Source organism: Grammomys surdaster, unplaced genomic scaffold, assembly GCF_004785775.1.
Source record: "Grammomys surdaster isolate TR1022 unplaced genomic scaffold, NIH_TR_1.0 258, whole genome shotgun sequence".
Lineage (NCBI taxonomy): Eukaryota > Metazoa > Chordata > Mammalia > Rodentia > Muridae > Grammomys > Grammomys surdaster.
Window position 1 is genome coordinate 3185903 of NW_021604699.1, and position 15045 is coordinate 3200947.

Sequence of the window (15045 nt, forward strand, 5' to 3'; positions counted from 1 at the left end):
TATCTATCTATCTATCTATCTATCTATCTATCTATCTATCTATCTATCATCTATCTGTCTGTCTGTCTTCATTCTGCCATGTATTTAAGGGCTTTGAAAGCAGTTTAATTGTTTTAAGGTCTCTTAATATAAGTCCAGAGCAGTATTTATTTTTAACAGAACTTCTCTTTATAATTCTGTATAATCTATATAATTACTTATAAAAACTCAGTTTGATGACCCATGAGAGTCTTTCTTGTTGCTTTTCGGGACCTTAGCTGTTCCTAGTCCTCTGTGGTGTTCTAGAAATTTAGCCTACTGATTTCTCATACTTGTTTTTCTCACGTTGGGAATGTTGATTCTCCCGTACATGCTCAGCCCATCATTCTGCTGGAGAGTGGTGGTAAGAACTTGCTGCACTTTAAGTCCAGGTGTCTCCATGGCTTTCTCCAAGTACTCAATGCTGGGAATGCTCCCTTCCCTGTAAGTGAGCTGAAGTATTGGGCTCTGTTGCTCTTTTCTGCTCTGGCAGATACGTCTAGGTCAGCTGGGAACTCATGGGCTCCTTTGTTTCTCTCAGTTGATGTCCTGCCCTGCAAGGTGTACTTTTCCTGTGGATTGGGATCCCATGTACATCATCAGGTCTCCTAGTTTTAAGTTTTAAGATAATTTTATCTAAATTTTAATGAATACTTCAAGGCAGCAGAAGGTCTGCTACAATATTTCCTTTTAGTTATATTTTTTGTCATCATTATTGTGGCCCAAGCCAACAATTTGCCCAGGATTTCAGAGATCCCACATTTGTCATCATGTGCATCTGCTGAGTGACTAGCCTAGCCTTGAGCATGGCCCTATCTTTCCAACCCCACAGAGGTTTCTTTATCAGTAATTGTCCCTGCAGAGACAGCTTAGAAGGTGCAGTTTTGATTTGCAGAACCATGGACAAGCTGCAGCTGTCACCATCTGGAAGGCAGCATAAATATTTTACTACTTTGGGAATCCTTTGATAGACTACACAAGCATAGTGTAGTTCTTTTTTACCTTAGTTCATAGATTGGGAGGGGGAGGGTTTGTAAAAATACAGTATAGGCATATCATTAGAGAACTGGGTAAACAGTTGGTATTTTGTGTTTGTGGTGATCTATGACTTAGACTATCATGAAGAATGCATCATTTATATAAAATACCATGTAGCAGTCAAAGGCAGTGGTAGCTCATCAGCTTGAGACTGAACTTGCCCTGATACACAATATAAACAGCTTTTCCAACAAATCACTTAACAACTTGAGACTCCTACTCGCCTTGAATGTAAGCACATCCCTAAGCACACTTCTCTTCAAGGGTAGCAATGAGTCACACTGACCTACTTTGGCCTAGCAATTCTTAGGCACTTCACCTATCTTGTCATATACATCCTGAAGCACATTCTGGAACTGATGCCATTGTATTGGTCTAGTCTGGACTGGTTTGGGAGTGCTTGTAAAGTAAGACAAAGTAATTCTTCCCAATGAACTTTGAGGGAAAATTCTTTGTCAATCTATGCCTTCGCATAATTGGGCATGTGTATGGTTAAAATCATATGTAACAAGAGAAAGCCATGTACTTGGAATAAAGACTTACATTAACCAAGCCTGTCAAGTTCACACCTCTGCCCTAAGCAACAAGTTCTGCTCATAGACCCATAAAAAGAAGCCTGGGACAGGGACTGGGGGCTCTGGAGTAAACCTTACTTGGAGCCCGCAGCTCTCTTTCAGGCTACTTCACCAGTGCTTTGCTACCTGTGTGAGTTTCTACACTTCATTGAAAAAAAGCCTGAAACTCAGAAACACCCAGCCTAGAGACCATTAATAACAGAAGCAGTGGCCAGATGTGCCATACACCTATAATCTTAGTGTTCAGAAGGCTTAGGATAGAGAATACTAAGTTTGTGGGCAGCCTGAGCTGCATATTTAGATTTTGCTTCCATCACTAAAGGTCTGGGGATATAGCATATGCTAGGCTAGTCTTACTATGATGTTCTCTTCAAATAAGATAATTTACCCCCTCCCCAGTCTATAACAAAGACATGGACTTTTGGATGTCAGTACAGGATCTGAAATGTCTATTTAAATGATTGGGCTGAATGGGCTGCACCGTCCATGTCATTACTAATGACCTTTCAGGTACTTAAGCAACAGTCAATTTGTGAACTTTCCAAGGTAAATTTTATAAAGGAGTTCATAAAATCTAATACGCACAGCAATCCATACAGCAGGAAGAGGCAAGATCAGGTAACGTAATGCACAGTGTATAAATAGAACGAATTATTCCATGTATGGTTTATTGCTAGTAAGAAGTCTAGAATGGAATGGAAAAGTGAGGAACCAATCAGATGTTACCAGTGAGATGAAGGGCAAGTTAGAAAGGCAGGAATGGAAGGCAAGACCAGGAGATAGGGGAAAGGAATAGAAGTGGGACAGATTTCGAGATGATAGGCTTAACTTTAAGCTGATATAGCTTTCTCTGCTATCCAGTGCACACGCAAAGCGTCTGTATTGTGATGGCATTATACTTTACTGCCTTTTTACCAGGATTCCCCTAATCACTGTTTTATGTTATGTGTTTTATGTTATAGCTTTTGAGATGAATATACTTACCTTCTGTGTTTGAGTGTATGGACACATGCGTGTTTGGGGCACACATATGTGTTGAAGAGAGACTAGGGAGTTAGCATCTTCCTCTGTCACCATCTGCCTCTTCCCTTCTGGCAGAGTGTCTCCTTGTACCTGGGGCCCATGATTTCTGGGCCAGTATAGAAGCCAGGATGTCTTGGACAGCTCCTGTCTCCACCCATCCAGAGCTGAGATTATAGGCATGTCTGGGGTGCTTGGCTTATTCTGTGGGTGCTGGGAGCTGAGCTCTAGCTCGCAGGGTTGTACAGCAAGGGAACTACCAGGTCCTCTCTCGCTCCTGTACTTACGTTTCTGTCATCTTTGGTTTTGAAGTTTTTCTAACAATAGAATAATTGAAACCACTTTTGTGGAACTTTTCCCCAATGATAAAACGAGATCTATTAAAAACGCCTCACTTTTGAAACAGAGGAAATTGATCTGCGTCTATGTTTTAATTTTTGTAGTGGCAGTCATACAGAGATTCGAACTCTATCGGAGTTGAGTTTTGATAAATTCTGATTTTTCTTTTGAACAGGATTTTTTGTTGTAAAAATATTTTATTGAGGATATGATCATTCTTTTATTAACCCTTTATGCCTCTGTGTTTTTCAACTTCTCTCATCTCAGTTTACTGTGAAGCAGAGTTGGAAACTCAGCTGTTAACATTGTCTCTACTTGGAAAGAAGGAGCCAGTGTTGGAGGTGTAGCCTCATGAGTTCTTGTTCAGTCGGGGAAGATGACACTCGGTTTGATGGCTAAATTGTTACAGAGAGGGATTTTCCTGCAAAGTGCAACTCATGTCTTCCTAACCTCAGGATATTTATCAAGGCAGTCTGCAGGATTGCTACGATCTGATGAGCCTGGTGCACTTCAGAATGTCAGGTGGACAAAACAGTTTGGAGAAATGAGTAGAACTCGGATGGTAGAATGGGTTAGGAAAATGTAAACTTCTTTTTGAAAAAAACATGCTAGTTTGCATGGTTTTGTTCATATTTATTTTTCTAGGCATGGGAGTTGGTAGTAATACATTTGTTTCTCTTAGTCATTCATGCTTCTCTTTGTCATTTCATGTCCTTAGTTTTCAAAATTGAAGTTAAGTTCCAGTGCAGCTGGATTTATCTCTTTGGGGCTGGCATTGTAGGCTTTCAGGCCAGCCCTGCTGTTCACAAGAAGTGAACAGAGAGTTTCATGTATCTGCCCCACTGGTCCTGCCTCTGTGATAGGCAATCTTAGAATACAGAAGCTTCATCTCGATTGGTATCAGCTATGGGCACACATTAGGCAAGGACAAATAAAGTCCTGAAGGATTGAAGCTGTTCAGGCAAGCACTGCTGTCTGTAAGTGTGGCCAATTAAGTTTGCAGAAATGAACAGGTCTGTACCGCAGTACAAGTCCATTTTTGGTGGCTGTAGCCCCAGCTTCCCCCTCACATTCAAGCACAAGCTTAGTCTGGCAGGGACTATTTGCAATATGCATCATAATGAGACTCAGGGAACACCAAACATGAGACTGGGGATTCCACCTTGCTTTACGTTCATTCCATAATAGCTTCTTAGTGGTAAAAATGTGAGACACCCCCTCTTACTATTATGAATGATTGGAAGATAGCCTACAATGTCTGAAACTTGTTGATTCATAGCAGGTCTTTAACAAGCTTTAGGATTGATGTGGCAAGGCAGAGCTGTCACGGCTAGGGTTTACCATCCACATAGTCTCCTTGGCCTGAGCATTGTAGCAATCTCTGTCTTAGGGACACAGAAACTGCTGCTTCTGTTGTGGTGATTTAGTTTTACAGATGCTTACCCTCGTGTGATATCATTTGAGGTTGCAGCCCCAGGGGCTATTTGCTCCCCACATTTACAGTTGCGGGAGCAGACCACTGTTCTCTCCAGTGGATATCATTTCCACTCTGTCCAGAGTGATTTCCCCTCTAGATTCATCTAGCAACAGAGAGGCCACTGTTCCAGGAGCTTGTTCTTTCTACATAAGGCATATGTGGAACCATTTGGATGGAAAAATTATAAATTAAGATTCCTTTCATTTAAAAATATTCACATTGTGTTGCTCAAATGCCAGTAACTGGAAAATCACAGTTAATGTCCTGTTTTTATAACCTCTCTCAGAATGTTTTAAAATGTGTTTACGTTGATACTTGGCCATCTTTCTTCTTGGACCTTTTCTATTTTTTAAATTACAGGGGTTTTGTTTTGTTTTGTTTTGTCTTGTTTTTTTTTAAAGCGGGTTGTATGAATCCTGGCTTGATAGTTCAGTCCTATTATCTGGGGCCTGAGACAAGGGTTTGCAGCCAGCCTCAGTTACAGAGTATTCTCTAGACCAAGCTATGGTACGTTAAACCCTGTCATTTAAAAAAGCTAGGTTTTCATGAGTGCAGTGTCTGGTGAAATACATAATTTTAAAATCGAGAGAGCACAGTTAATTGGAACACTTTTTGAGTTTCTTTTATTTTTGACAATTTCATGCACGTATATACACCATAGCTTGATCATATATTAAGACACACATTGAAGGTTCTACTTTCAGACTTGTTGACAAGCAGGAGCACTCACCACTCCTTTCTCATAGCTTGTCTCACAACTCAGATTTAGAAAGTTACAGGTGGTCTGCTTCATGATAGAGCCCAGAATTAGAAAAAAAGAGCAGAGTCAAGCTTCAAGTTGTTCACTGGGTGAGAATTTTTGACCTAGGCCACAGAAAGGGGGAGTTTGGGAGAGATGCAAGTCCTGACCTATCAAAAAGAGAAGGGGATTTTAAAACCATTGCTCTGCACCAAATCTACATGTCAGCCATTTTTCTTTTCTCAATGCTGTGTCCCTTTCTGTAGAATTGTATATAAAAGGCCACTTCATTTCTGCTAGCTTCTTGAATTTGTGATTCTTGTATTTCCAATACCTGCCGTTTCAGACTTCCTTCTTTCTCCCCTAGCCAAGCCACCTGCTGTCCTTATGTCCTCTGCTTTTTTGAGGGTGCAACCCAGTGTATTGCCTGCTTGAGTGCTGACTGGTCTTGGCTTGTGCAGGTGACCTCAGAAGTCCAGTGTGCTCAGAAGACAGCATCTCAGAGCCCACTTCTCTTACATTCTTCCTGCCCATTCTACGTTATGCTCCCTGAGCCATGAGGTGGGCGGGTATTGACATACTACATGTTAAACAGAAAAAATAAATTTAAAGAGAACGTCCATACCTACCACATTTATTTCTTTGGGGATTTATTATTTCTGGAAGCTGTACATTGAAAATGAGGGAGCATATAAGATATTCCTAACATTACTTATTTTGGTGGTTTGGTTTTAGTTTTGAGACAAGGTCTCACTGTGTAGCCTTGTCTGGCCTAGAATTCACTATCTAAATCAGTCTGGCTTCCAACTCAGAGATCTGCCTGGCTCTGCCTTCTGATTAAAGGTGTCCCTACTACACTCAGCTACATTACTGATTTTAATACTAAAAAATTCCAATTTTTGTTTTTAACTGAACTTCGTTTCAATAGCTTTTGTACTTATTGCTGATTCTTGATTCTCTGTGAAAACCGAACTGCCATTCATATCTACTCTTGGGTCTCCTGAGTCATATACATAGTTTTTTTTCAGGTTTGAAAATAATAAAATATATAGCTGTTATCTAAAGAAAGAATAGTTTCCGACGCTCTTAGCTCCAAGCTGTGAGTCGTATTGCTGATAATTTAAAGCTCTGTTGTTTGCTTTCTTCTGTACAATTGGAATCTATTCATGTTCACAAAGAAGTCCCATTTGTTGCCTCTCTTGGCTATTACAATTTAAGTATTCCTTGAAAGTCTTCTGTCATGAAATGACAATTTTAAGATGGTTTCTAGAAACTTCCTTCATGCTTCCCACTGGAGACTACATTAATGCCCCTGTATGTTGAGGTCTAACTTCACACTCATTTTGTTTACTTTAGCCTTTTGAATCATTTGACCTTTTACTATCAGCTAATCCTCACACTGAATATGGGTTCAGGAAGGGTGTGTGTGTCTATCAGGAAACCTTGGTGGCTGTTGCTCATTCTATTTCACTCCTTTTTAATAGCACTAGGTAACCCAACAGTATTTTCGCGAGATGTTTGGAGGGCTTTTACTGCAAGCTGTAACTGTCTGCTTATTTGGTTTGACTTTCTCAGACAAGGGCTTGCTCTATAGTCCAGACTAACCTGGAACTTTGAAACCTCGTTTGGCCTTATACTTGGGACAGTCCTCCTGCCTTAGCTTCCTGAGAGCTAAGATCACTGGCATATGCTGCCCATCCAAGCTCAAGCACAGCATTTGAAGATAGGATTCCTTATAGCAACAAAGATAGATAAATAAATAATCTTTCCTGAGGTCTGAAGCAGTGAGTGTAGGAGGGTTTCCAAGGCAGCCACTTAATTTAAGCACAACCATCTTTTTTTTAAAAAATATGAAAACAAAGTGAGCACTATTTTAATTGAATAAAGGAGAGAAATTAAAATAGTTACTATGGGAAAAATGGATTTCTTATAATTAATAACTTGTGAGTTAATCCTTGACTACGGTTGACATTTTTTTGTGGGGGTTGGTAACAGGCTGACTAACAAGCTTAGTGTTCCCAGTTCCTATTCTGTGGAGGAACTGTCTCCATTCCAGGTTTATGCTGTTCAGTGAGTGTTCTCTGAGTGGCTCTAAAGCTCTAGCTTTGATCAGAGTGCTTTGGAGAAGTATGCTTGAACTGATTGGCTGTGAAAGTTAATGACTTCATAGGGCACACTGGTAATTTATGACATTGTTGAAACTCTCTGGTGTTCATAAAATGAACTTAATAACCCACTGCCACAGAGGGATAAGCTGCTTTCTCTCTGCAATTGAATGCCCGTCCTGCCTGCATAATAGTGTTGAAAAATATTGCATTAAAAAGGGTGAGCAGCTGTATGGTGAAGGATTGTTAATTATCCTCTTTAATTCACAGAGGGTGTTTGTGAGATATGGCTGACCAGCGAGGACACCGGGGCCTATGGCAGAGACATTGGCACAGATCTCCCCACACTCCTGTGGAAATTGGTGGAAGTGATTCCTGAGGGAGCCATGCTGAGGCTGGGCATGACAAATCCACCATATATTTTAGAGCATCTGGAGGTAAGGGAAAATCACATTGACATGCTGACACAGATGTCCCCAGCACAGACCATGTGATGGCCACAGGATCATCATACAAACTTCATTTTGAACCCTTGTCATCTGTATCTATGGTCTCACAGTCCCAAGAGAGAATGAAACTTGCAAAGCTCCTCTTTCTATCATTCTATCCCATTGATGTTTGTGTATTTCCTCAATATTTGATTAATGTGTGTGCGTGTGTATGTACACTTGCATGTGTGTGTGTGTGTGCGTGCATGCGTGCATGCACACCATGTGTGTGTGCATGTGCGTGTGTGTGCAATTGTGTATCTGGCTGGCCTGAAACTTGTTGGTCTCTAACTCAGAGATCTGCCTTCCCTCTGCTCCTGAGTGCTGGGATTAAAGGTTTGAGCTACCACACTTTACAATTTATTTTCACTTTAATGTTTTTATATGTGTCTGCATTAGTGTATGCTACTTGTTCAGGGCTTCCCTAGGAGGGCAGAAGAGAGTGCTGTCTTCCTGGAGCTAGACTTACAGGCAGTCATGAGCTACTTCATGTAGTTGCTGGGAAGCAAACTTAGATCCTTTGCAATAGTAGCAAATGTTTTAGCTACTGAGCTATCTCTCCAGTTTTTCTTAAAGTCATCATTATTTAATGTTGCTTAAGTGATTTAGTCCCTGGCATCTTACCATAGCTCTTTGTTGCTTTTTTTTTCTTTTTTTTTCTCTTCCTCCTCCTCCTCCTTCTTTTTTTTTTTTTTTTTTTTGTCTTTTAGTTAGTTTCTCTACAGTTAAATATTTTGGTTCCCCCAGTTTGAGACCTTCCCTAGTTGAAAGTTACAAATATATTGGACTAATTTTGCAAACAAGAGTCAATATTTATTTTAACTGTTTGTAAAGATGCTGTGTCTTAAGTTGGAGGTGACATCACAGTTTTGTCTTTTTTCTGGAGATAGTTAGTGATCAAGAAGAATCAAAGGAAAGTAGGAATTAAAACTTTGGGATTCATCTGTAAGCAAAGAAGGAAACATAGTTTAGAGACTTCTATACATCAGAATTTGACCTTTAAATTAGGTATCCAAATGTCAAACTAGAAAAAATTAGGCACGTGTCCAAAGATCTGTGGTATCTGATGGCAGATACCACATAAAGCCAAGTAAAGAATGTGGACAAAGGAGCAGTTGTTTCAAAGAAAAAGAACATTCTAGGACCCACAATTATTACTTGAGAAATATTACTGTAGATCCAGAGTCTGGGACCCAAGTCCAAGTTAGTCACATGTACAGTAAAAAAAAAAAAGTTTTGTTTTTCATTAAGGGTGTTCTTTGTACTATGTTTGTATAGAAAAGTTATCTTTCAAAAAGCTAAAAGCATCCATAGTTGCTAAATTTTACTGCCTAAATGCCAATAGTTATTTAAACATTAACAATATTACTTGGGAGAGGGCATGGGGATCTACAGAGATGTCTCAGAAATTAAAAACACTTACTGCTCCTCTAGAGTTGGTTCATACTGCCCACACTATGTGTCTCATAACTGCCTATAATTACAGTTCCAGTGTATTCCATGATGCCCTTTTCTGTCCTCTGACACCCCCCCACACACACACACACTGCAGACACTCATATAATAATTAAAAATTATTTCAGTGAGCTAGTTGAGAGTTTTGTTATTATAGCAACCTTAATATCAGTAGCATATTTTCGAAATCCTTCCAAGGGTTGATGACAAACTGGTAATGTAGTATATGGAGGAGATGTGTTTCGGATTTGTTCTTCACATTTTCCCAGCTCAGTCTTTCTGTAGACATGTGATTTAGAGAATGACTTTTATGCTTCATACAGTGTTGGCTGATTATAATTTGCTATTTTAAAATGAGTCACAAGCATGTCAACTTCTACTTAACACTTTGACTTAACACTTGAGAAAAGCAAGTGCTCTCAGTTAACGCGGAACTGTGGCAGTCTCGCTGTGTTTTCAGGAAGTGTGAGGCAGGCATGGCAGAGGCCCGACAATGCACTAGATGTGGCTTGGTATGAAGGGGGTTGGGCTTTACTGATACACAGCTGATGATAACATGCCATTTCCTTTAGATTGGAAAGAAAAGTTGATCCAGATTCTTAAGAAGTTTTGACAAAATTCAGGTAGGAAGTAATCACAAGGAAAAAAAAAAGATTCTGCAAAGGTATCAGATGAGTCTCTCTTGGAATGAACCCAGCATTTTAATTGGTGGCAGGATTGTAGCCACAGATGCCATCTTCATAGCACGTGCCAGCGCAGACCATATATACCAGTGATTGACTTGTTGGCCTCCCAAAGGTGTTCTGGAAGACCTTACAGGAATCACAGTGTTGTTCAGTGTAACTTTTCTGTATCTGGCAACCACCAAATGGTTAGTTCATGAATTCTAGAAATGTAAAAAAGTCCTGGCTCTTTTTTTGTTTTAACTTTGTGTGGTGCTGGCAAGGCCCCAGGAATGCTGGGTATGTGCCCTCAACTCTGCTCCATCCCCAGCTCAACATGAGAAGAAATTCTAATTGTCATAATGGTGTACTCTCTTGTTGTTTGCTTTGAAACAGTCTTGGCCTTTCCTCACTCACTGCCACTCTCTTAATCAAGAGTGCTCAGTATGTGAGTATAAAAGATTGAGTAAAGGAAGCATCGTCTTCATAAAAGAAAGTGTAGAGCCCACATGAAATCACAAACTTTGAAGTCATGACATTGTGACCAATAGGGATAGCTAAGGACGATGATGTAAATGAGTTTCGAGAATAAGTGCATGCCCTGTAGAAACTCATGGTTTCATGTTACTAAGATAAATGGACTTTTCTGAGGATAGGCTTCTAACCCAACACAAGGAACAAAGGCAGGCATAAAGTGGAAAAGTGCAGGACCTTTGAAAGTAAGAGCTATTAAACTCTTAGCATTTTGACAAGATCTTCACACCTTGATGGTACGTCCATCCTCCTTCGTTACAGATTCATGTTGTGGTTGACAAATATATACCCTGTGTGACACAAAAGTTACCCTGTGATCAAGGGTCCAAAGGGCTTCAGAAAGAAGACCAACTCAAGATCGTTGGCCCATTGCCCAGCAGTGCCCCTTCCTTCGACACTGCCCTCTCACCGGGCCTGTCACTCAACAGGAAGTACTGGACTTACCTAAGACGCTGGGAAGCCACCAAGGAAAATTAAAAAGGGGGCGGAGCAAGGTGCTAAGGTGGGCAACATGGTGAAAATGAAAAACAGGACCAGACCAGGCAGTACTGGGACACCTTTAATTGGGAGGCAGAGGCAGGTGGATATCTGTGAGTTCAAAACAAAATCAAAACAAAAGAACACCAGCAAAGGGAAGGGGATAAGAGCTGAAGCTGTTGGACCAGGAACCTACTGTTGAAATATCAGCTCTGAGCCTTAGTGTCCTAGAAGGGAAAATAGGAGATAGATTTGTACAACATGGCCTATTTGTGATCCAGGAAGATGCTTCACACAATAGGCTTTAATTAAGGAGAATTCTGTTTTTTTCACATCCATGTGACTTGCTTGATTTCTTTTTTTCTTTTCTTTCTTTTTTTTTTGATATCATGAAATAGTTTTTTAACTTACTTTATATCTCAATATCAGCTCCCCCTCCATCTACTTCCTCCTCCCATTCCTCCCTCCCCTTCTTCTTTGAGAAAGGAGAGCCCCTTCACCCCAGATAACACTCCCCCAACTTCCCCACTCATACAGATTATAAGACTGTTACAGATTTGTACTCAATAAGACACGTGGCACCACAAGGTTAATGCAAACAGGTGTACTTGCAACGCTCCCTGTGTTTTTGTTTGGAAACATTTTAGTTACTAAAGCAATCAGCCTCCTGCTACTCATGATATTAGCGGACTTGTTTCTAGCTAAGTGACCTTATCCTTTAACCTAATTGTGCACTCAGTAGAACTCATGTGTCTGACAAAAGACAATGCATAGCTGTCAAGGACTCTGGGTGCATGGTAATTTATGAACATTAATAATATGTTTGGTTTGGCAGGCTGTCTAAATGCCTCCTAATGTCAATATAATGGCAGACTCAGGACCTGTTGTACTCGAGTTTTATCAAAGTGGTTCAGAATTTCCAGACTGACCAGTTCAAATGGGATTTTTACATCTCCTCCCTGCCCAGGATTGATACTTTCCAGAACAATAGAAAAATATGTAACTAGATTCTGAACTGTTCTAGGCTAAATATTTTCTGGATTTTGACAAAGAAAAATGTATGTTGGACGGTTTTAAGGAAAGAGAGAGAGAGAGAGAGAGAGAGAGAGAGAGAGAGAGAGAGAGAGAGAGAGAGAGAGAGTGTCACAAGAAAGTTAGTTTTGTGTTTCTGTCATCAACATACAGGTGCAGATCTACCTGACTGCTGGAGCCGCATCTTTTGCTCTTGCTGCTGACCAGCGCTCATTCATTTTCCTTTAGCATCTTCATGGAAACATCAGAAGGTTAATATAGTCTCTGAACATGGGGGCGGGGTAGTTGATGTCCATCTGAAAATTGTGAGGAAGAGGAGGAAGAAACTGTGTGTATTTCTCTGTCTGTCTGTCTGCCTGTCTGCCTGCCTGCCTGCCTGCCTGCCTGTATGTATGTATGTATGTCTGTGTCTCTATCTGTGTATGTGTGTCCTGGTTAGTTGGGGTTTTTGTTTTGTTTTGTTTTTTGTTTGTCTTTTGTCAACTTGATAAAAGCCAGAGTCATTTGAGAAAAAGTAATATTAATTGAGAAAATGTCTCCACTCTTGGCCTTTTGTACAGGTCTATGGGGGCATGTTCTTGATTAATGGTGAACACTATATTCTGCCACCCATTGATAGGTGGTCCTGGAGGTGGGCTAAGCAAGCCAAGGGGAACAAATCTATAAGCTGCATTCCTCTGTGGTCTCTGTTTCAGGTCCTGCATCTAGTTTCCTGCCTTAGTTCATGCCCTGACAGACTGTAAACTGAAAGATGAAATAAACCCTTTGCTTTCCAAATTGCTTTTGATCATGATATTAATCACAGCAATAGAGAACAAACTAGTATAGTGTATGTGTGTGTGTGTGTGTGTATACACCAGTACCAGAAGGGACTATTTTGAATGGAAAGATAGAGATTATTAAGATATAAAGAAGAATCATGGGGAATGATAGTATGACAACCTATAAGGAAATACATATATGGAAATGCCATAATGGCATTCAAACACAGCACCCATATGGTAGCTGGCAACCATCTGTCACTCCAGTTCTAAGGGATCCCATACCCTCTTCTGGATTCTTTGGGCACCAAGTATAAATGCAGTACTTATACATACTCAAAGGCAAAGTATTTGTACACATAAATAGCAATAAATTAATTTTTTTAAAAAAGAAAATGCCATCATGAAACCCAGAACTTGTACACACTAACTAAAATAAAACAGCAAGTTTATCAGGTTTTATTAGAAACTTCTAATAAAAAAATCTCTTTCTTTCCATTCAAAATAGTCCCTTCTGGTACTGGTACACACACACACACACACACACACACACACACACACACTATACTAGTTTGCTTTCTATTGCTGTGATAAATATCATGATCAAAAGCGAAGGGTTTATTTCATCTTTCAGTATACAGTCTGTCAGGGCATGAACTAAGGCAGGAAACTAGATGCAGAACCTGAAGCAGAGACCACAGAAGCACTTCTAGGAAGAGAAGATATGGGTAAGAGAGAGGACCAGCCTGACTTCCTGATGGTTTGACTACTGATACAAGATGAGACTAAAATGCTGTTCCCCATCAGCAAGGCATCAGCAAGCCTTCATCCAGTTTTCTGCTCTTTGATTCCTATTAGGACCTGGGCTGGCCTGTTCTGAAGCCTCAGTCAAGCCTTCCACTGAAGCACATGGCATCCTCACTATTCCTATGTCTCAGCCTCATTGTTCATATAATGCCTACTTGTACCCTGGTCCAGCCTCTAATGCCAAACTAACTCAAGAAGCGCAAGCAATTTTCAACGCCAAGCAAGTCATTTATTGCCTCCTGAGCTTCAGTTTCTAGCATCAGATCTATACGGTAGACCTCCAAATAGCATGAGGCTGAAGGATGTTCACATGATCATCCAGACTAGATTTCAGGATAGATTACTCTGTTGTCTAATTGTCTGTGTTATTCACTTCCTTCATGAATGCCCTTATGTTTTGTAAAATGCTATTTCATATTTATCTTCTGGATATGTTTTTAGAGGAAAGTGAACTATTTTGTGGAGGAAACTCCTAAGAGTGGAAACAATTTTGGATATTTCTGTCTTCCTGGGGAGAACAATAGAGAAATGCTGTGCCTAAAAATTGGTTTTATGCCCTTCAGCCTTCATAGAGAAATCCCTGCTCTGCAGGCTTCATTACAACTTCAATTCCAGTGTCTAAATTATAAATATATTTATAGGAGATCAGACCCAATGTGTGCAAATCACTCCTGGTTACCCTAAGGTACCTCCAACCATGTTGGGATGGATGCTTCTTAGTGCCTCCTCCATTCGCACAGTTCTTTGTCTCTCCCCTGTGCCTGAGTGACTGAATATGGGTCATGAAGTACAATGGTATGTGACTGTTATCCAGAGGGGATGGCTGTTTTTCTGGGAGAAAAAGAAGAACATAAGAGTAAAAGCCTTAGCAGACTGTTGACAAGGATTATATGAAATATGGAGGTCAGACTCCAATGCCTTGAGCCATATCCCTCTGTGTAGTTGATGCACACACACACACACACACACACACACACACACACACACACACACGGGGGGGGGGGGGGGAGGGGGGGGGGGGGGGAGAGAGAGAGAGAGAGAGAGAGAGAGAGAGAGAGAGAGAGAGAGAGAGAGCAGTCCTTTTTAAATTTATACAGGCATTTGAGTAGTTTTCTTTGCTTTTAGGAATTTGAGATACCTTGGAATTTGCATGGTTCTTTTACAGCCTACAATTTTTTATACTTTATCTTTAGTATTTTGATGTGCATTTATAAAAGAGGGCCTAAGATACATATATGACTTCATTTTTATTTTTATTAGAAAAAGATTTGCCAGATTGCCAAATACATTATTTTTTTCAGAGTAGCTGAGGAAGCCTTCTCAGCTGTTAAACTTATTACAGTTCGAAGAGTAGGGTGCACCATGCCTGTTAGTTTTATGCTCTGGCCATTAAGAAAAGTGGCCATTGACTTCTAAGTTCACAAGCTCAGAGACTTGCTAACACACAGGCAGTCAGCATTCTTCAGCAGTTTCTCTGATAGCCTCCTAAAAGTCCACCTTAGGCACTAGCTAATTCAC

The 15045-nt window shown here is 40.4% G+C and overlaps 1 protein-coding gene across 1 annotated transcript in view; it reads left to right on the plus strand.

The window, feature by feature from the left end:
* The window catches only part of Cdkal1 (CDK5 regulatory subunit associated protein 1 like 1), a 528588-nt gene that overhangs the window by 299405 nt on the left and 214138 nt on the right, over nucleotides 1-15045 (plus strand). Inside the window, exon 10 of the mRNA XM_028775689.1 lies at nucleotides 7582-7748. Within this exon, the coding sequence (XP_028631522.1) occupies nucleotides 7582-7748 (167 nt within the window). The remainder of the gene's footprint in view (nucleotides 1-7581; nucleotides 7749-15045) is intronic.